The sequence below is a fragment of the Oryctolagus cuniculus genome, chromosome 6 (genome assembly GCF_051225735.1).
Source record: "Oryctolagus cuniculus isolate XC-2025 breed Fujian yellow rabbit chromosome 6, ASM5122573v1, whole genome shotgun sequence".
Taxonomy (NCBI): domain Eukaryota; kingdom Metazoa; phylum Chordata; class Mammalia; order Lagomorpha; family Leporidae; genus Oryctolagus; species Oryctolagus cuniculus.
The window spans coordinates 29,488,293-29,508,443 of NC_142872.1; the positions used below are offsets into that span (position 1 = coordinate 29,488,293).

At 49.1% G+C, this 20,151-nt stretch overlaps 3 protein-coding genes across 3 annotated transcripts; 2 read left to right on the forward strand and 1 right to left on the reverse strand.

Annotated features, from left to right (window-relative positions):
* Positions 1–17: 17 nt before the first annotated feature.
* On the forward strand, positions 18–5,210 carry SURMIR (SLC35A4 uORF mitochondrial inner membrane regulator). The gene is made up of 3 exons (XM_051844301.3): positions 18–48; positions 2,017–2,115; positions 2,716–5,210. The coding sequence occupies exons 1-3, from the start codon at positions 34–36 to the stop codon at positions 2,911–2,913; spliced, it is 312 nt and encodes a 103-aa protein (XP_051700261.1). The 5' UTR covers positions 18–33; the 3' UTR covers positions 2,914–5,210.
* SLC35A4 (solute carrier family 35 member A4) lies at positions 3,347–5,210 on the forward strand. The gene has a single exon (XM_002710253.6). It carries the CDS (start codon positions 3,347–3,349, stop codon positions 4,319–4,321), a length of 975 nt encoding a protein of 324 aa, XP_002710299.1. The 3' UTR covers positions 4,322–5,210.
* A 1,009-nt stretch (positions 5,211–6,219) lies between these two features.
* Positions 6,220–18,269, reverse strand: LOC100346180 (uncharacterized). The gene is made up of 14 exons (XM_051844085.3): positions 18,131–18,269; positions 17,873–17,955; positions 17,486–17,605; positions 16,967–17,044; positions 16,678–16,760; positions 16,125–16,211; positions 11,182–11,315; positions 9,977–10,185; positions 9,821–9,904; positions 9,246–9,306; positions 8,199–8,266; positions 7,693–7,860; positions 6,589–6,747; positions 6,220–6,511 (listed from the first exon to the last, which is right to left on the reverse strand). The coding sequence occupies exons 1-14, from the start codon at positions 18,267–18,269 to the stop codon at positions 6,350–6,352; spliced, it is 1,635 nt and encodes a 544-aa protein (XP_051700045.2). The 3' UTR covers positions 6,220–6,349.
* Positions 18,270–20,151: the final 1,882 nt, after the last annotated feature.

Consider the following 20,151-nt stretch of genomic DNA (forward strand, 5'->3'; position numbering starts at 1 on the left):
GGCTGCGTCTGCGCAACAAGTTAGGCGGAGAAGATGGCGGATGACAAGGTGAGTGCATGTGGGGTGGTCTGCAGTCGTGTGGTCACTACACTCCATGACCTTAATTCTGGGGGAAGGTGACGCTGGAACTGCTCAAGCGTGACGGTGTCCCTTGTTTCCCCGAAGGCTCTTGTAGACTGTCTCAACAGTGGGGGAGGGCGGTTTAGGAAAGCGGAGCCGGACCCCCGCGGTCCAGCCACCCCGCAGCGGGACCACCGTCGCCCAGCTACTACCATACACACTGAGGCATTCACTGCTCTCTCTTCCACGTCCTAGGCCCCGAGTTATTCCCTGCAGAGACGCAGTGTTTCCTGTCCACATGGAAACTCAGACCGCCCTCGACTCCCTTTTGCACACACTGAACTTCACACTTAGATGCAATCAACGGCATTCAGTTGACTTACTCTTATCAACAGTTATTACCTATCGCATCCAGTAACTCACATTCAGTTTGGGGTGGCCTTGGCAGGAGGAGGGTGCAGCCTGGGCAGAAATCAGTTTGACCCCAGGTTGTTCACGGAAGTGCCTTAGGCCATTACTCAATTTTGTTCTGGAAGCTCAGCAGAACTCCCGCGTCTGGGTGCTGGCCGGTCCCTGCAGGCCCTGGGACACAGCAGTCAAGACAGACTGGTCCCACTTTTAGGGTACTTGTGGTCCAGTTAGTGGTGCTTTCTTGACAGACCTAATTGAAGGTTCTCTAGCTGTCCCTGCCTCCCCTACACACTACTTGCTATGTAAAATTCCTGGAGGGTTTGTTAAAAGTTATTAGTGCCTCTCCCGTCGGTCCCCTCCCCGGCCCCCACGTTTTATGGTTATTGTCTTTCCTCCTTTATCACTGCCATCTCAGGAAGGCTTTATAGGAAGAGATTTCGTTGGTTCACTCCATCCTCAACTCCCAGCCGTTGTTCACTAGAACAGAGGAAGGGGCAGCTGTTTGGTACAATCGTTAAGACACCACTCGAGGCCAGCGCCGCGGCTCACTAGGCTAATCCTCCGCCTTGCGGTGCTGGCACACCGGGTTCTAGTCTCGGTCAGGGCGCCGGATTCTGTCCCGGTTGCCCCTCTTCCAGGCCAGCTCTCTGCTATGGCCTGGGAGTGCAGTGGAGGATGGCCAAGTGCTTGGGCCCTGCACCCCATGGGAGACCAGGAGAAGTACCTGGCTCCTGCCATTGGATCAGCGCGGTGTGCTGGCTGCAGCGCGCCGGCTGCGGCGGCCATTGGAGGGTGAACCAACGGCAAAGGAAGCCCTTTCTCTCTGTCTCTCTCTCTGTCCGCTCTGCCTGTCAAAAAAAAAAAAAAAAAAAAAAAAAACAAAAAAAAAACACCACTCGAGACTCCCACATTCCATATCCAAGTGCCTGGGTTTGACTTCTGGTGCCAATTCCAATTTCTGCTTCCTGCTTAGATGCACCCTGGGAGACAGCAGATGAAGGCTCCAATATTTGCGTTCCTACCACCCACCTGAGAGACCTGGATTGGGCCCCGGGCTCCTGGCCTTGACTTGGCCCAGCCCTGGCTATTGTGAGCATTTGGGTTGTGAACCAGCAGATGAAAGATGTGCTCTCTCTCTCTCTCTCTCTCTGCCTATCATGTAAATAAACATTTTTTTAAAAAAATTGTTGGGGATGGTTCAGGCTTTTTTAAATTTACTTATTTTATTTGAAAGAGTTATAGAGAGGCAGAGACAGAGAGATAGCTTCCATCCTCTTGTTCATTCCTGAAATGGTCACAATGGGCAAAGCTGAGCCGATCCGAAGCCAGGAGCTTCTTCTATGTCCCCACATGGGTGCAGGGGCCCAAGGACTTGTGCCATCTTCTGCTGCTTTTCCAGTAGGGAGCTGGATCAGAAGTGGAGCAGCCGGAACTCACCAGCTCCCATATGGGATGCTGATGCTGCAGGCAGTGACTTTACCTCCTATACCACAGCGCTGGCCCTGACGGGTCAATCTGTTGGAACCAACCTCTCCCTTGTTCTAGGATTCTGTATCCAAGCTTAAGGACCTGACATTCCTCAAAAACCAGCTGGAAAGCCTACAGCGACGTGTGGAAAGTGAGGTCAACAGTGGCGTGAGTCAGGTAGGGGCTGCTCTCCCTCGTCCCTTAGGTTTCATTACCCAGCATGCTCTTGTGAGTTTTGCATGGGTGATAGAGATTTATCCAGAGAATGGTTATTGTTATCTGTTTTCAGATACCCCAAGGAAAGTTTCCCTGAGAAAATGGTGCTTGAGCTGAGGTCTTAAGTAGGAGTTAACTTGGTGACGAGGGGAGGAAAAATCATTCCAGGCAGATAGAACAGCATAAGCAAAGCTCTTGTGATGGGAAGTAGCATTATGAACTTGACGGAGTAGAAGGAGGTCAGCTTGGCTGCTATAATTGGGAGCGTGCCAGGAAATGAGGCCAGAGAACTAGGTAGGCATCGGATAACCTGGACATCTCTGGCCCTCATTAGGGTTTTGTGGTTGGAACCTTCTGATCCCAGGGTTCTGAGATTGTGTGATCAGGGTTCCTAAGTTCTTTTTCTGGTGCCATAACCTTGAGGAAATCTTTAGAGAAAGTATCGCAGCTGTCCCGAGGGAAGCAGGGCAGGTGGTGGAATGCTGTCAGCCCAGTTTGAATAGCCCCTGGGCAGGAAAGGGGAGAGCCTGGCTGAGTTTGCTTCTGCATTTTTCTCCACAGGATGGCTCACTCTTGTCCTCCCCATTCCTCAAGGGATTCCTGGCTGGCTATGTGGTAGCCAAACTGAGGGCGTCAGCCGTATTGGGCTTTGTTGTGGGCACCTGCACTGGCATCTACACAGCTCAGGCATATGCTGTGCCCAACGTGGAGAAGACATTGAGGGACTATTTTCGGTCACTGCGTAAGGGGCCAGACTAGTTCTGGATCCCATGGGGGAGGCAGGATGAGCAGCTGGGGCCTGCAAGTGGAGGCCTTTCAATCGCAGACACTCTGTGTGGCTTCCCTGGCTGCTACCTATTGGCTTTTTTCAACTTCCCTGCTACCTTCATCTTTGCTTCCCTTCCTGCAGAGGGTGGGTGGTAGCTTGTCAGCCTGCACCGTGGACTCCTTCTTCCCTCCCTAACTCCATGGTACTGTTCCCAAGACTGTGGCTTCGAGGGCCAGCAGCCCCTTCCTCTCCCAGCCCTGAGCTCCCAGTCTGCAGCTGACTCTTATCCTCAGTATTCTCTCTGGCGATGTGCCACGGCTCCTCCCTCCTGCGCATCAGCTCTATAACTTGATTTCCCGCAAACATATTGCAACTCCCGCTGTCCCTTGCCTAGGTATACAGGCCACTTGGTCTGGTGTGGGCATGAGTGTAGAGGACGGGGGTATGCCAAGCCTGGGCCGTCCACGGCAGGCCCGCTGGATCCTGATGCTACTCCTGTCCACTGCCATGTATGGTGCCCATGCCCCGTTGCTGGCACTGTGTCACGTAGACGGCCGAGTGCCTTTCCGGCCCTCTTCAGCCGTGCTGTTGACGGAACTTACAAAGCTGCTGCTGTGCGCCTTCGCCCTCCTGGTGGGTTGGCAAACATGGCCCCCAGGAGGCCCACCCTGGCGCCAGGCTGCTCCCTTCGCACTATCAGCCCTCCTGTATGGCGCTAACAACAACCTGGTGATCTATCTTCAGCGTTACATGGACCCCAGCACCTACCAGGTGCTGAGCAATCTCAAGATCGGAAGCACAGCCCTGTTCTACTGCCTGTGCCTCCGGCACCGCCTCTCCGCACGCCAAGGGTTAGCACTGCTGCTGCTGATGGCAGCAGGGGCCTGCTATGCAGCAGGTGGTCTTCAGGAGCCTAGGAACCCTCTTCCCGAGACCCCTCGAGTAGCTGCTGCCAGCCCCATGCCCCTGCATATCACTCCACTCGGACTGCTGCTCCTCGTCCTGTACTGCCTCATCTCGGGCTTGTCATCTGTGTACACCGAGCTACTCATGAAGCGACAGCGGCTGCCCCTGGCACTTCAGAACCTCTTCCTCTACACTTTTGGTGTGCTCCTGAACCTAGGTCTGCATGTGGGCGGTGGCTCCGGCCCAGGATTCCTGGAAGGTTTTTCAGGATGGGCAGTGCTGGTGGTGCTGAGCCAGGCGCTCAGCGGCCTGCTCATGTCAGCTGTCATGAAGCACGGCAGCAGCATCACGCGCCTCTTTGTTGTGTCCTGCTCGCTGGTGGTCAACGCCGTGCTCTCGGCGGCCCTCCTGCAGCTGCAGCTCACAGCCGCCTTCTTCCTGGCCACACTGCTCATCGGCCTGGCTGTGCACCTGTACTATGGCAGCCGCTAGCCCCTGCTCCCTGACCCTAGACCTATAGATCGGGCACCACCTTCAGAGCCACCCCCAGGTCTCCGACCCCCTCCCCTCAGCAGCCCTGTAACAAGTGCCTTGTGAGAAAAACGGGAAGTGAGAGCATCCAGATCGGTGTCTGGGAGGTGGATGGATAATGGGGTACCTCTGGGAGTTGTGAAGAGTGGGCTTGGTTAAGGAAACTCTTGCCCTCCCTACCCCCAAGTTCTTCCAGACTAAGGAATTAAAATCTAGGCCTGAGAAATGACCCTATCCCTGATGAGGGAGGCACTCTGCCTTATCTTGGATGAATGCAGCTGCTCAGAATAGGGTGTGGGTGACAGGTGGCTTTCCTTGCCAGCTGTGGTCATCCCCACAGACCCACTTCTCCCAGGCCTGGTACTTACTGCTCCAGACACCATAAGGGATACTTAACCCCTGACTGTCACGCAGGAAGAGCCAGTTGCCACAGTTCATACAACCACCACTCAGGCGCTCTGCCAGCTACAGTAGTGCCTGGAGATGTGCCCCCCCCCCATCTGCAGCGCTGCTCCCCTCCCCCAGCCTTGGTTCTGGAAACCCCAGAGAGGGCTGCGGCTTGACTATCTCAGGGAATGTTGCCCCTGGGCCCTGGCTTAAGCCCATACTTCTGACATCTCCTTACCCCAAGGGCCCTCTTGAAGCCCTTCGCCATCTCTAAAGCTCCTAGGAGATACCGTCCTTCCCACTCTGGGTCCTGCTCCAACCTGGCAGTGTCCCAGCTTCAACAGCCTGGGGAAGCTCTCTGCAGAGTGACCGGTTACAGGAAACTTCTAAGTTCAATCAGTGTCTCTAATTGCATAAGCAATAAGGTGTTAATAAAGTGTTCTAAGGTCTGGGCTGGTTCCTACAACTGGCTATGATTGTCCTTTATTGTCTTTGTTGCACAGTTCTTCTCAAACATAATTTTGTTTCCCCTGGTGTCCTGAGTATTTTAATTCTGGAGAAACTTCTAGACTAGAAGAACATGATGTTTGCTCCCAGCATTATTTCTTCTAGGAGTTCTATGGAGCTGGTGCTGTAGCTTTTGAGACTCCTCTAAAGTGCAAATCTTGGGCCCTGGGGTTGTGGGGAGAGTTGAAAATAGAAGCTACAAGACCCAGCAGGACAAATGACTCCAGGCTAGAAAACTGATTGCAAATGGTCTGATTCTCATTTCCTCTGCTTCCCTCATTGATGATCCAGATAGCATCTATGCTTTAAAATCATGGCTAGAGATTGGGCATTTAGCTTAGTGATTGAGATAGCTATGTCAGAGTTCCTGAGTTCAAGCCTCTGCTCCGCACTCCAGTTCCGTGCCAGCGTAGACCAGGAAGCTGCAATGATGGCTCAAGTAATTAGATTCCTCCCACCCATGTGGAGACGTGAATTGTCATTGCAACTCTGGCTCCAGCCCTGGCTTTTGGAGAGCAAACCAGTAGATAGCTTTGTTTACATCTCTGCTTTTCAAGTAAATTCTAAAAATTAAAAAGTCATGACCAGAGGAGTGATTCTGTGGTAGAATACCTGGTGAGCTTGTGAAATTAAAAAAAATAGTGTTTGGCCTACCCCAGACCTATAAGAATCTTAGAGACTTGGGGTGGGGAGAAGTTGGGAATATTTTTTCCCACTTTAAGCAGGCTCCCTGAGTGCTTCCCAGATTCTGATGCACACTGAAAGGTTGAACTGCTGCTATCTGCAGCGTAGAACCATGGCCAGAATTGATTTTGAATCTGGCTCTGCTGCCACTTAATCACTGACTGTCCTTAGGCTGCTAATCGCTCCTGGCTTCAGTTGTCACATCTCTGAAACGAGGATCAAACAATACCTACCCATAAGGCAGCTGAAAAAAACTAAATGAAATAGTGGATGCTGGGTGCTAAGAGACTGGCACAATGAGACATGGTTACTAGTATTATTGATGATCTGTAATGAGGGTTAACTTGGTTGTGTCCTACCTTCCTCTCAATTAGGACCCACAAGACAGGAGAGAGAACTGACCCCATACACCTAGTCTGTTCCCTGCTGGAACTGCCAGTTCTGGGCTTGGAGCTCCTGGTTCTGTGTGGCCAGCTTGATGTTGTCTTGCAGGACACCAGCCAGCAGGCTGCGATGATGGCGCTCTGTAGTCATGGCCTTCTCCTCCCACAGCCTCTGCCAGGCTCGGAATACCTGTGCCCAAATTCAGAGAAGCCTGTGGGTCAGCCAGCTGTAGCAGCAGCCCAAAGCACATCCTCATCCCCACTGACCTGCAACATGTGGCATGTCTGAGCTTGGGCGGCCCGCACGTGCAGGTCATAGAGAGCTGCCAGGTCCTGCTCTGCGCTGTCCCGCTCTGCCTGCAGGGCATCCAGCTGGAGCCTCAGCACTGTCTGCTCCCGGCGCCACCTCCGCCTCGCCTCGCAGGCCTTCAGTGACAATATGTACCTTGTTGAATGCCACCACATGCCAGGCTCTGTGCTAAATACTTTGTGTATTAGCTCCTTATGGGGTCGTGACCATTTTATGGATTTGGAAACTGGATTAGACAAGTGACCTCACTTTCCCAAATTCCTATGGGTAGTAGGGGACATAGAATGAGATGGCACATTCATATTTTCCTGGAAGGAAAATCCAAATCCAGCAGTGTGGCATACACCTGTGCCTTTAGCCTTGCTCTGACTACACGCTGGGCTCCAGCCAGACTAGACAGCTGGTGCTTCCGAGAACCCCTTCAGTTACTGCTTCCTTCTGGAGCTTTGCTCATACAGTTTTGTTGTGAGAATATACTCTCCTCTCCCATGTCATGTACATAAGTTCTTAATTTGTTCAGACAGGTTTGCTGAGTGCATCTATCAGGGGTGGGTAATGTCCAGCCTGCAGACCATCTAAAGCCCTTGAAAACATTTGGTCTCTCCCTGGCAAGGCAACCACAGGCAGGGCTTGAAGCTAGGTAGGTCTGTAGCAGGATAATTTTTAAGTTGATAGTTGTGTATGGCCCAAGAACTTATAAACATCCACATGGCCGTTAGCAGAAAAAGTATTCCCCACCCCTTTATATAAGCAACACAAATTGCCTTTGTGGAGCTGGGAATCTAGTGAATTTCTCTGGCTGATTTGTTTGCCATTTGAGTTTCAACTTAGATGCCCTCTGCTCTGATCCACACCAGCCTGGGTCAGCTATGCCTCTTTGTACCCACAAGCCCCCAGAACCCCCATCCCAGCCCTTAGCATGAGAATTGCCTCATCTGTGGCTCGCAAGACAGAGCCTTGAGAGATGTGAGCCCACTGGTTGCGGTTGATGCTGGGTCTCAGCCCCCAGCACAGTACCTGGCCCAGTTATAAGGAGCCTCAGGCCCCTCCACCCTTCTAACCTCCTCTTCAGTCACCAGGTCTTTGTCCTGTTCACTTGCCACCTCCTTCTCCTCTTGTTCCAAACGCTTCAGCTCCTCTTGGATCCGAATTTGGTGCTGCTCTCGTAGTCTCTGCCTCCGAGCCTGGGCCAGGAAGAACTGCAAGGCCACATCTGGGGCCTTTTGGGCCTAGGTAGCATCAATCTAGGCTAAGCCAGAAGCCCACGTGTGCACAAAGCTTTGAGACACAGAGCCCAGCTTTTCCAATAGAACCTCATTGTCAGGGCTGCTTCCAGAACTAAATTCAGGACCTAGCTGGCCTGGAAGAGCCTGTGGACCCTTGCCCCTAATCCAACCCAGTGGGAAAGTAGCCCCAATCCTCTCTCTTCCCTGAGGGATTCAGGGTCCCTGACTTGCCCGGTATGTATTTCTCCATGATTTCAGGGCAGGGTAAACAGAAGGCAGATTTGCTGAGCTCTGCAACTCTGCTCAGTGGTCAATCATTCTTGGAGTCCGTGTGGTCTTACCTGTTCCTCAGTGTCCCCAAGAGGGTGCTGTGGGTGGAGCCCAGATCGTAGAGTTGCTGTTCTTGCTGCTAAAGGAAAATGGAAGTAACCATACCATAGGTGAAGAAGACCACTCTCCCCATAACCCCCATGTCCCAGATCACCTTAAGGCTCCCCTTGAGGGCTGGGTTCTGGCTTGCTATTGAATCTATCACAGACTGACAATTCTGTACCCTTACTCCTAGAACAATACAGGTTAAGCTTGGAGCTTTGAAACTGGATCAGGGTCCTGGCCCCTCCTTTTCTTGTCTGTATGACCTCAGGCAATTGACTAACCCTTTGCATCTCCATGTTTTGTAAAATAGAGCTGATAAAAGTTGCAGAGAGCATGAGATAAGAAATGCACACAGAACCTTGAGCACTTAGGCACCTCTTAGTAAATGGAGACTAACATGCCTAATGCCTGGGCCTTTTCACCTCATTCCACCACACCCAGGGCTCTAAACACAAGATGCAAATAACCATGAAAAGGGAAGTAAAGGGACCCATGATGTGGTGTAGCAGGCTAATCCTTCACCTGAGTTGGCATCCCATATGGGCACCACTTCCTGTCCTTGCTCCTCTTCTTCTGATCCAGCTCTCTGCTATGGCCTGGGAAAGCAGTAGAAGATGGCCCAAGTGCTTGGGCCCCTGCACCCGCTTGGGAGACCCAGAAGAAACTTCTGGGCTCCTGGCTTTGAATCGGCCCAGCTCCAGCTGTTGCAGCCATTTGGGGAGTGAACCAGTGGTTGGAAGACCTTTCTCTCCATCTCTCCCTCTGTAACTCCACCTCTCAAATAAAAAGGAAGAGAAGGACCAGGAGAAGTTGGGCAGGAGCAGGGTTTCAACCATCCACAACACATCATAGCACACAGCACCCCTTTATGCACAGGAAAGGCCATGCCTAATGGGATGAAGGAGCACTGTATTTGGCTTCTAGGGTCTGGAGTATGACTGCATCTCTGCTGCCTCTGGTTATGCCAGTGGCTATGGCCTATTCACATCTCTTCTGAGTGTGAATTCACTCACCTGAAATGTAGGAACATTGTTGTCTTCCCTGGTTAAAATACTTCAGTGGTTCGCCTTTGACCTTCAAGCAGAATCCAAACACATCAGTAAATTTACAAGTCCCTGTGTGGCCTGTCCCCTGCTTTCCTTTGCAGGCCCTCTCTCCTGACTCTCAAATTCTGTTCTTCTGCAAGTGAAGCCATTTGGAGGCACTTGCTTACCTCTGAGTCTCTGCCTATTGTTTTCTGTCTGAAATGCTCTTCACTTATCTTTGCTGACCCCCTTCAGGAATCACTTCCTCCATTAAATCTTCCTTCCTTCTCTTGCCAAGACTTAGATGCCCCAGAGAACACTGTTTTTTAGAAGCCTTTCAGAGCACTGATCATGGTGTTAAAATGTTTTTTTCCCAGCAGATCATCAACTGCACAGGATGGGGAATACGCAGGGCTGTGCCCAGCACACAGTGGGTGGTCACTAAATGTTTGGGAATCAATAAATCAATGAATGACTAGAGGGCTGCCTCGTGGTATTCTGTAAACACAGGAGAGGAAAGCATATATAAATGGGGTTCCAGAGAAGCTGGGTGAGAAAAATACCTGTGGTTCTGGGAGCCCCCCAGCCTCAGCTCTGGCCCTTTGGAATGTCTGGCTTCTCAGGGGCTGACTCCAGGCTTTTACCACCTATGGAGGGAGAATTCATGGTGGACATTGGCCGATGCTTTCCCAGGTGCCCACAGGCCTTACCTGACTCACCTGTAGTTCCCGCAGGGCCTTGCCCAGCTGGCTAAGCCGGCTCTCCGTCAGTGTGTCCCCAAGGAGGCCTAAACGCAGAGTCTTCAGCCCAGCCCTGCGGACCCTGGCCTCTTCTACTGCATCCCACAGGGTGGGCCTCACCTGTTTTGCCTGCGTCCTCCTTTCCGAGGCCCCCAACAAAGCAGCCTGGAGCAAGCTCAAAGAGCTGCCTATTAAGGGGAGACTCAGTAAATTATTCCTTCCTGTGGACTCCGAAGGACACTGCTTGTAATGCTTTTTATTTTTATTAATGGTGCTATTCATAAAAATATCTAACCTCCATTAGGATTTTACATGTGCTGATGGCCTCATGCCAAAGCCATTCATGGATTATCTGCTTTCATCCACACGACACTCCAGTGAGGCAGCAGGTGTAATCTCTCCTGCCTCCCCCATGTTTCCCGGATGAGGCAAGGAGCTCAGAGAGGTCAGGCAGGCACCTTCTCGATGAGTGGCAGAACTGAAACTCAAGCCCAGGGCTGACACTGAAGCCAGCGTTCTTAATCAGGATCCCAAACTGGCCTCTAGATAATCATGCCTGCCCCTTGCTGCTTTATCCTTGAGGGTGTGGGCTGCCCCAACTTATCTTCCTCATTCATTGGGGCCTGGCACAGGAAGATATCTGGAATTTAAATTGTTTTTGTTGGTTTTGGAGACAGTTAGAAGGTCAGATTTTTTTTACTTTTGATATGGAAAACATCCAACAGACAGAATACATAGAAAATCCATCTCCCTGTCATCCTTTCAATAACTATCAACTGTTTCTTATTTGATCTGTACCCCCACCTTGACCTTCTCTAAGTCTTTGTCATCGCATTTCAGAGGACTGATTTTTAAATGTATCTGATGCTCTCTGAGCTATAAATTAAGCCTGCTTCCATTTTCTCTTGTGTGAATTAGGCCTACTTCATGGGATTGTGGCAAGAATTGAATGTATTAGTACAAAATTCCTTGGTAAGCTACTGAACATCTCCCAAGTGTGAGGATTGCTTTTACCTTGGCTTTCCTGCCCAGACTTGGCATCCTACCCACCCTGAGACCTTCCTGAACTCCTAGGAGATCAGTCTTTCTCTCTCTGTGTCCCCCTGGGCTGGAGTTAGGATGGATCAGGCCTAAAGCCAAATCCCAGAGCTTCCCAAGGAACCACACACGTTCCTCCAGGTCACCTTGGGGGTCCAGGCGAAGAAGTAGGCCACTGTAGTTGTTTCCTTCCAGGAGCCTTGAGACAATCCAGGGCAGACAGCCCTCCACCTCCTCACCAGTCACCTCACCAGCCAGTACCTGCAGCAGGGGGCAGTCTCTGCCAGAGGGAGAGAGGAAGGAAGGCGCTGTCTGCTGCTGATGGGAAAAGAAACTGGACAGAATCACAGTCCGACAGAAAAGCTCACTATCTCCAGTAACTTTTGAGTACCAGTAGACACAACTGCAACTTTATATTGATCTTTATTTTGTTATTATTTTAAAAATTTTAAATCATGGGATTTAATTTTTAAATCAAGGGATTTGTATCCAAAATATGTCAAGAGATCTTACAACTCAATAATATAAAGACAAGTTAATTTTTAAATAGGCGAAGGAAGGTGACCTCTGTGGAAAGGGTAGAGTTAGGCTACCCTCAGGATCCATCCCTCCTCAGAAATACCTGGCAAAAGTGGTCAGAATCAGCCTTATCAAAACTCTCGGAAACAGGCAAAGGCTTGCAGCTACCAAGTGAATGCTTAGCCAGAGGAAAGGCAACTTCAGTGTGGTATATAACTTATTCTGGTCTGATCCTCTTCCCCAATACAGAGATAGTCTTGAAGACAGCAAGCCCAATCTCTGGTGGGGTACCCTGTTTCTGAAGGGAGCAGAGTTGATAAAAAAAAAAAAAAAAAAAAAAAAAAAAAAAAAAAGATTTATTTTATTTCAAAGGCAGAATGACAGAGAGAATGAGAGATCTTCCATCTGCTGGTTTGCTGCCCAAATGACCGCAACAGCCAAGGCGAGGCCAGGCTGAAGTCAGGAGCTCCATCCAGTCTTGTATGTGGGCCCAAGTAGTTGGACCATCTTCCACTGCCTTCTCAGGCACTTAGCAGGGAGCTGAATTGAAAGCAGAGCAGCTGGAACTTGAACCGGCACTCTATGGATATCAGCATCACACGCCACAGCTAAGCCTGCTATACCACAATGCCAGCAGTAAACTGAGTGGCTCTTGTTTCCAAGGAATTGAGTTTGTCCTTTTTGACTGACTTGGGTTTTCCCAAAAAAACTTATTAAAGGGACTTCCTTTTTTTTTTTTTTTTTTTTTTTTTGACAGGCAGAGTTAGTGAGAGAGAGACAGAGAGAAAGGTCTTTTTTTTTTTTTTTCTTATTTTCTTATTTTTATTTTTGACAGAGTGGATAGTGAGAGAGAGACAGAGAGAAAGGTCTTCCTTCGCCATTGGTTCACCCTCCAATGGCCGCTGCGGCTGGTGCACTGCTGCCAGCACATTGCGCTGATCTGAAGGCAGGAGCCAGGTGCTTATCCTGGTCTCCCATGGAGTTCAGGGCCCAAGGACTTGGGCCATCCTCCACTGCACTCCCTGGCCACAGCAGAGAGCAGGACTGGAAGAGGGGCAACTGGGACAGGATCCGGTGCCCCGACCAGGACTAGAACCTGGTGTGCTGGCGCTGCAAGGCGGAGGATTAGCCCATTGAGCCGCGGAGCCGGCCAGGAAGGTCTTCCTTTCCATTGGTTCACCCCCCCCAAGTGGCCGCTTCGGCTGGCGTGCTGCACCGACCCGAAGCCAGAAGCCAGGTGCTTCCTCCTGGTCTCCCATGTGGGTGCAGGGCCCAAGGACTTGGGCCATCCTCCACTACACTCCAGGGCCACAGCAGAGAGCTGGACTGGAAGAGGAGCAACCGGGACAGAATCTGGCGCCCCAACCGGGACTAGAACCCAGGGTGCAGGTGCCGCAGGTGGAGGATTAGCCTAGTGAGCCGCAGCACCAGCCTAAAGGGACTTCTTTTTGTTTTTCATATCTCTGAACTCTATCAGGGCAGAGTGGCTTTGTGGATGATGTTCTCTGAAAACATTTAAAGACAAAAAAACAAGCCAGTTACCTGGAACAAAAGCAACAATTGAGAGGCAAACAGTGGACATGCTGAAAGATGAGGCTATAAAATAAGGTATATAAAATACAGAAAACCAATGAAACTGAAGTTTATTTCTTTGAAAATATTTTAAAAATCAACAGAAGTTTGAGAGAGATTTATTTCTAAAATCAGAAAGTGAGGACATTCCTATCAACCTTACGGAAATAAGACTTGTGAAAATACTACAAACAATTGTAGACTGACAAATTAGAGAATGTAGATGAAAAGGACAAATTCCTGGAAAGACAAAAATGACTTAAGAAGAAATTAGAAATTTTGAATAAACCTATAACAAGAGATTGAGTCACTAATCAAAAACTCCGAATAAGAAAATAAAGTTACTTCTGGTTCTCTCTCTCTCTCCCCTCAAATAAATAAATAAATAATTTAAAAAGGAATTATACACTAGGACCAAGTGTGATTTCCCAGGAATCAAAGGATGGTTCAACAATTGCAAATCAATCAGTGTAATTTACTACATTAATATATTAGAGGAAAACCTAAACAGTCATTTCAATTGATGCAGAAAAACCTTTGACAATATTCAAAACCCTTTCATGATAAAAATACTCAACAAAATAGGAAAGAAATAAATTCACAACAAGATAAAGAGCATATTTGCAAAACCCACAGCTGATGTCATACACAACAGTGAAAGACTGAAAGCTTTCCCCTAGATGAAGAACAATACAAGGATGATAGCTATGAAACTGCTACTCAAAGTTACCCAAAATAATTGAAAAAGAATGTTCAAGTATGTGGACATGAATATTTGTAGCAGTGCCACTCACGATAGCCAAAAGGTGGAAAAACCCAAATACCCACTGGCTGATAAGATGTTTCAACAAAATGTGATGTATATAACAGAAGAATATTCGGACATAAAATGAATGAAGGCCATAAAACAAGTGAAGACAATATAATATAATGTGATGAGTCTTAAAAACATGATGGTACTCGAAGGAAACCAGACATAAAAGTTACATCTTATATGATTCCATTTATATGAAACATCCACAATACGTAAATCCATAGAGATGGAAACCAATTAGTAGTCATTAGGGACTGGAGGAAAGGGGAAATAAAAATAAGTTGCTTAATGGGTACAGGATTTAGTTTTGGGGTGATGTAACTGTCTTGGTACTAGAGAGTTCTATAACATCATGAATGTACTTAATGCCGCTAAATTGTACGTTATAGAATGGTTGATGGTTAATTTTATGTTATGTGAATTCTGCCTCAATGAAGACGAAGTTAAGAATAGGGTTACCATGTGACCCAGCAATATCAGATCTTGGAATCTAAAGTAACTGAAAACATATGTCCAAGCAAAAAGTGGGACATGAATGCCCATGGCAACATTATGATAGCCCAAATGGTGACATCTAACACCCTCCAAAAGATAAATTGATAAACAAAATCTGGTAAATCCATACCATGAAATACTACTGGGCAATTAAAAAAAAGTGAAGTTCTGATGCTACAACATGAATGAGCTTGAAAACATTACGCTAAATGAAAGAAACCACATACAAAGGGCCACACGTTGTATGATTCCATTTATGTGAAAAGCCCAGAATAGGTAAATCTACAGATTAGTGACTGCCTTGGGCTGAGAGTGGGAGGCAGGCTCAGGAATGCTTGCAGATGGGATTGGATTCCCTTTTTTGGGGTGAGGAAACAGTTCTAAAATTAGAAAGTACTGATCAACACATGACTTTGTGAATATACTGAAGGCTCCAAAATTATACATTTTAGAAGAATGAACCTTTTGACATGTAAGTTATATTTTTTAAAAGCTGATTTTCTTTTTTATTAGAAAAGGTCCCTTACATAATAAAATAGAGACAAGACTTTAGAATTGTCTGGAATTTAGGGTACTCCCCCCCCCTTTTTTTTTCTCTGATTTTCAGAACTGAGATGGAAAACTTCCAGGTAACCTTGTCTTCATGCTTCATTTTCTATCCTTTGCTCAATGCTCAAAAGTTAATGTGAGGGGCTGGCACTATGGCGTAGCAGATAAAGCCAACGTCTGCAGTCCTGGCATCCTGTATGGGCGCTGGTTCGAGACCTGGCTGCTGCTCTTTCAATCCAGCTCTCTGCTATGGCCTGGGAAAGCAGTAGAAGATGGCCCAAGTGCTTGGGCCCTTGCACCCACATGGGAGGCCCAGAAGAAGCTGCTGGCTCCTGGCTTCAGGTTGACCCTGCTCTGGCTGTTGCAGCCATTTGGGGAGTGAACTAGTGAATGGAAAAACTCTCTCTCTCTCTCTGCCTCTGCCTCTGCCTCTGCCTCTGCCTCTTTCTAACTCTGCCTTTCAAATAAATAAATAAATTTTTTTAAAAAAAGTTAATGTGAATTGGTGATAGAAAATAATAATGTCAAGTCAATTTGCAAAATTTGTAATATGAAACAGATGGCATTTTCCATCTTGGTTTTGGAAATTTATGTCCTTTCCACATTTTCAGTCTGATAGATCATAAGTGGCTGAAAAGAAATGTTAAAAAAAAAGAAACAGAAAATCAAAAATTGGACAAAAGTACTTGGAGACTATTTATAGATGCCCCGTGGTGTGCTTATGAGCATATGAAAAAGTAGTTCTTGGAAACATTAATTTCATTTTATGGTTCCTCTAGTTCTCAACCCTGTTGCCTTTTGCAACATCGTCTGCCCACAGAGGGTCTTAGCCCAGGTCTGGGCTATTCTTAACTGTCAGGAGGAGAAACTTCGATGCTGCCCTAGGCCTTTACATCCATACTTCAGCCCCTAGCCACCCCCGATGCAGTCAGAAGGCATCCTCAGACTTACGGAACTCCGGGCAGCTGCAGGATCCGCAAGGCCCCTCGCCACATGCCCCGAGGTCCAGCCCCCTCTGCAGGGTCAGGCCCCGGGCAGGACATGGTGAGAGTAAGCAGAGAGCAGGCCCTGTGGAGTAGAAGGGAGACTCAGGCCCAATGCCCAGGGGCTGGGGGCTGACAGCTGCCCTTGGCTGCTCACCTGCCTTCCCCAGCTGTGGCCTGCAAGTACAGTTCCGAGGCAGCCCTCGAGTCAGACACCGCCACTTCACTGGCACCTTCCCCCACCCTGGAGGAAGAGAGGCTGAGTTCAGCTCCAGAGCACCAAGGCCCCATCTGGCGCCCTAGAGCCTCTGGATGGGGAGCCCACAGAGTTCCCTGCAGCCTGTAAGATGCTTCCCAATGGCTCCGGGTCCAGCAGACCTCCACCCAAAACCTCCCCTCTTCATCATATTACTCTTCCTTCTGTGATCTGCCCAGTGAGGGAGACAAGGTAGTTGGAGTTGCCCCCATTTTACAGATGGAGAAAATGAAGTCCTGCTCAGTGAGATGCTCGAAATCACCCAGTGCGATTGACAGTGGCTGACTCGGGATGTGGGGTAGGGGGTAGAGCTGCAGGGCTGTAGATGGGATGAGAGGAGTAGCAGGGGTGGGCATGCAGGAAGAAGTGAAGAGGGCGGTGGGGAGTCCTGGGAACATATCAGTCCTGCCTTAAGACAAGCACCCTCAGACCCTGCCGAGCCCCAGATACTCACAAGCCCAGAGGGGCCACGTCCAGCACTGATAGGTTCTCTGTTGCTGGGGAGAGCAGGTCCCTGGTCCTCCCGCTGGGGCTGAGCTGGCGTCACACAAGCATTCCTGTTACAGACTGAGCCTTTCCCCTATCTGTGCTCCCATGGGGAGAGCAGTCAGGGAGAAGGAGAACCCTGGAGAGGTAGGCTCACACTGCAGAGCAGCGGAGTGCAGCTGGGGCCAAGTTCTGGTTCCCCACAGGCTTGGCCCTGAGTCCCCAGGTTCTGCTCTCTGCTCCCCTAGGGGTCTCACCTGCACCAAGCTAAGAGTAGTGAGCACAGGATCTGAGTGGCTGAGTGGCTGAGCTTCTTCAAACAGCAGGTGCAGCAGCTGGAGTGGAGAAAGGGAGCCAGGGGACTGAGAGATTTACCTGTCCTTCAACACTGAAGGTGAAGTCTGTGCCAGGCCCTGGCATCCAGAACATAAAGAGCCCAACCCTCTCCCTAACGTTCACATCAAGCAATCATTTCCAGTGTTTGCACTGAAACACTATTACTATTATTATTACTATAAGTATATTACTATCACTACAACTATTACTATTATTAGTACCAAGAACTGTGAAGATTAGACATCATGGATACTTGATCTGTGTACACCACCCATCCTATCAGCCTCAGCTGCTCATCCTCCTTGGTTATTAGCAAATGTCCTGTGTGGAGCACAGGAGCCCCCACCCTGGAGGGGAGGGACATGTAGTCTAGCTGGGCTGAGGAAGGGAAAGGTTCTTGGAAATCTGGAAGAGCATGAGGTCTGTGTCCCGGGGCTCACCTGAGGCACAAGTCGGGGTGCCTCGGTTTCCCGGCCACGGAGCAGCAGGGCCACACTGTACCCTTGGCTCACGGAGCCCAGGGTGGCCTGGACTCGTGCCAGCAGCTCCTGCTCTGCCTCCTGCAGGGAGACACAGGCACACTTCCCTGGCTCAGGTGCCCCATCCTAGCCTCCCCTGAGCAAAGGGGCCGGGGCGGAAGTAACCACCCCAGGACCCAGGGACTGGGAGGCCTCCTCCTCATCCCATCACCCTTTCAGACCCCTTACCACAGCAGCATCAGTGCCCAGGACTCTGTCAAAGATGAAGCTTTGTTCCTGTAGGCAGTGCAGGGGTCAGCAGTGTCATCCCCTCTTCCTCACCCCTCCTCTACCCCCCATCCGTTCTACCTGAGTCTCCAGAGTCCCCTGCTGATGCAGACGGAGGCTCCTGAGCCCCTCTGGAAGGAGGGTGGGGCCACAGGTCCCAGAGCCTAAAAAAGGCAGACTTCAGGTCAACTCTCAGGAGGGAAATGGAGCTCCAGGATTACTGGGTCCTGCCCCCACCAGTGCCCAAGTTTCCCACTCTGTGCAGGTCTCGCACTCCTCCCCTCCTAACAGGCTCCACTGGGCTGCACCTCTCTGAGAGTGACTATGAAGGCTCCTTACCTGAATCCCTGCTCAGCTCCACTTCCACCACCACGGTCAGCATGGCAGGGGGCTGGGGGGAGACAGTGAGGGCCCCTGGAGCGGGCAGAGTGGCCTGGCCCAAACCTGCGCCCGTGCCTGCCTGCTTTCCACACTCCATGCCTTCCTCGCCTCTTAGATTCCCTTCAATAATTCATGTGCGTCTCTGAGAGCTTTGTGACTCTGGACAGTAACCTGTCTTCTGAGGAAATACTGCATGAAGTTCCCCCACTTTTTTTTTTCTTAAAAGTTCAAACATCTAACAGTTGAGGGAATGGTATAATGACCCTCCAAGTACCTAACTTCAGCAATGACCAGCATCTGACCAGTCTTATTTTTCATTCTGCCATCCCCAGTGGATTTTTTTTTAAAAGAAAATCTATTTCTGTATGTACCTGTAGAAGGCACTCGTTTAAAATAAACAGTTTTTATTGATATGTAATTGATATGCAATTCTCCCAGATGAAGTGTAGGATTCAGTGGCTCTTAGAGTCTTTCGAGATCTGTGCAACTGTCACCACTGTCAGTTCTGGAACATTCCCAGCACCTCCTAAAGAACTCCATACCTTTTAGCCATCTTTCCGTACCTACTAGACCCCAACATCCTCAGCCTAAGCAACCACTAATATAGACTTTCTGTCTCTGTAGATTTACTTCTGGTGGGTATTTTGTAGCAATGGAATCATACAATATGTGACCTTCTGTGTCCAGTTTTCAAGGTTCATTTCTTTCTACAGCTATGGTATTTATGGAATACTATTCCATTGCATAGTTATAAGGCATTTTGTTTATCCAGGGATTTAAATTGTTTTCACTTTTTGACTGCTGTGATTGGTGTTGCTTTGAGCATTGGTGTAAAATTGTTTGTTTGAATATCTCTTTTTTAAACATTTTTATTGTTTTCCACATCTTTTTTTTTTTTTTTTTTTTTTTTTTTGGACAGGCAGAGTGGACAGAGAGAGAGACAGAGAGAAAGGTCTTCCTTTGCCGTTGGTTCACCCTCCAATGGCCGCCACGGCCAGTGTGCTGCGGCCGGCACACCACGCTGATCCGATGGCAGGAGCCAGGTAATTCTCCTGGTCTCCCATGGGGTGCAGGGCCCAAGCACTTGGCCATCCTCCACTGCACTCCCTGGCCACAGCAGAGAGCTGGCCTGGAAGAGGGGCAACCAGGACAGAATCCGGTGCCCCGACTGGGACTAGAACCCGGTGTGCCGGCGCCGCAAGGCGGAGGATTAGCCTAGTGAGCCGTGGCGCTGGCCTGAATATCTCTTTTTTTAAAAGATTTTATTTCTTTTATTTGAAAGGTAGTTACAGACAGTGAGAGGGAGAGACAGAGAGAAAGGTCTTCCCTCCATTGGTTCACTCCCCAGATGGCCACAAAGGCCAGAGCTATGCTAATCTGAAGCAAGGAGCCAGGAGCCAAGAACTTCTTCTGGGTCTCCCATGCAGGTGCAGGGACACAAGGACCTGGGCCATCTTCCACCACTTTCCCAGGTCACAGCAGAGAGCTGGATTGGAAGAGGGGTGGCCAGGACTAGAACCAGCGCCACAGGTGGAGGATTAACCCCCTGCGCCACAGTGCCAGCCTCTGAATACCTCTTTTCAAATCTTCTGGTTGTACAACTAGAAGTGGAATTGCTGGGTCATGTGACAAATCTGTTTAATTTTTAGAAAAACTGTCATACTGTTTCCCAGAGTACTACACCATTTTATATTCCCATAAGCAAGTACTAGATTTCCATTTTCTACATATTGTCCCTGATGCTTATTTTTTTTTCTTTTTTGGATTCTAGCTATCCTAGTGAGTGTGAAGCAGTATAACTCATTTGATTTGCATTTCCTTAATTACCAGTCATGCTTAGAATCTTTTCACTTTTTTTAAAAAAGATTTATTTATTTATTTATTTGAAAGGCAGAAATAGAGAGGCAGAGAGAGAGAGAGATTTTTTCATCTGCTGGTTCTCTCCCAAATGGCCTCAACTGGACCAACCTGAAGCCAGG

Coding starts and splice junctions, on each gene's coding strand:
- LOC100346180 (XM_051844085.3), bottom strand. CDS start 18,269: ATGGAGTGTGGAAAGCAGGCAGGCACGGGCGCAGGTTTGGGCCAGGCC. Junction 16,212..16,677: donor GACGTGGCCCCTCTGGGCTT/GTGAGTATCTGG, acceptor CTCTTCCTCCAG/GGTGGGGGAAGGTGCCAGTG. Junction 6,748..7,692: donor ACCTGGTGACTGAAGAGGAG/GTTAGAAGGGTG, acceptor TTGTCACTGAAG/GCCTGCGAGGCGAGGCGGAG.
- SLC35A4 (XM_002710253.6), top strand. CDS start 3,347: ATGAGTGTAGAGGACGGGGGTATGCCAAGCCTGGGCCGTCCACGGCAG.
- SURMIR (XM_051844301.3), top strand. Junction 2,116..2,715: donor TCAACAGTGGCGTGAGTCAG/GTAGGGGCTGCT, acceptor TTTTCTCCACAG/GATGGCTCACTCTTGTCCTC.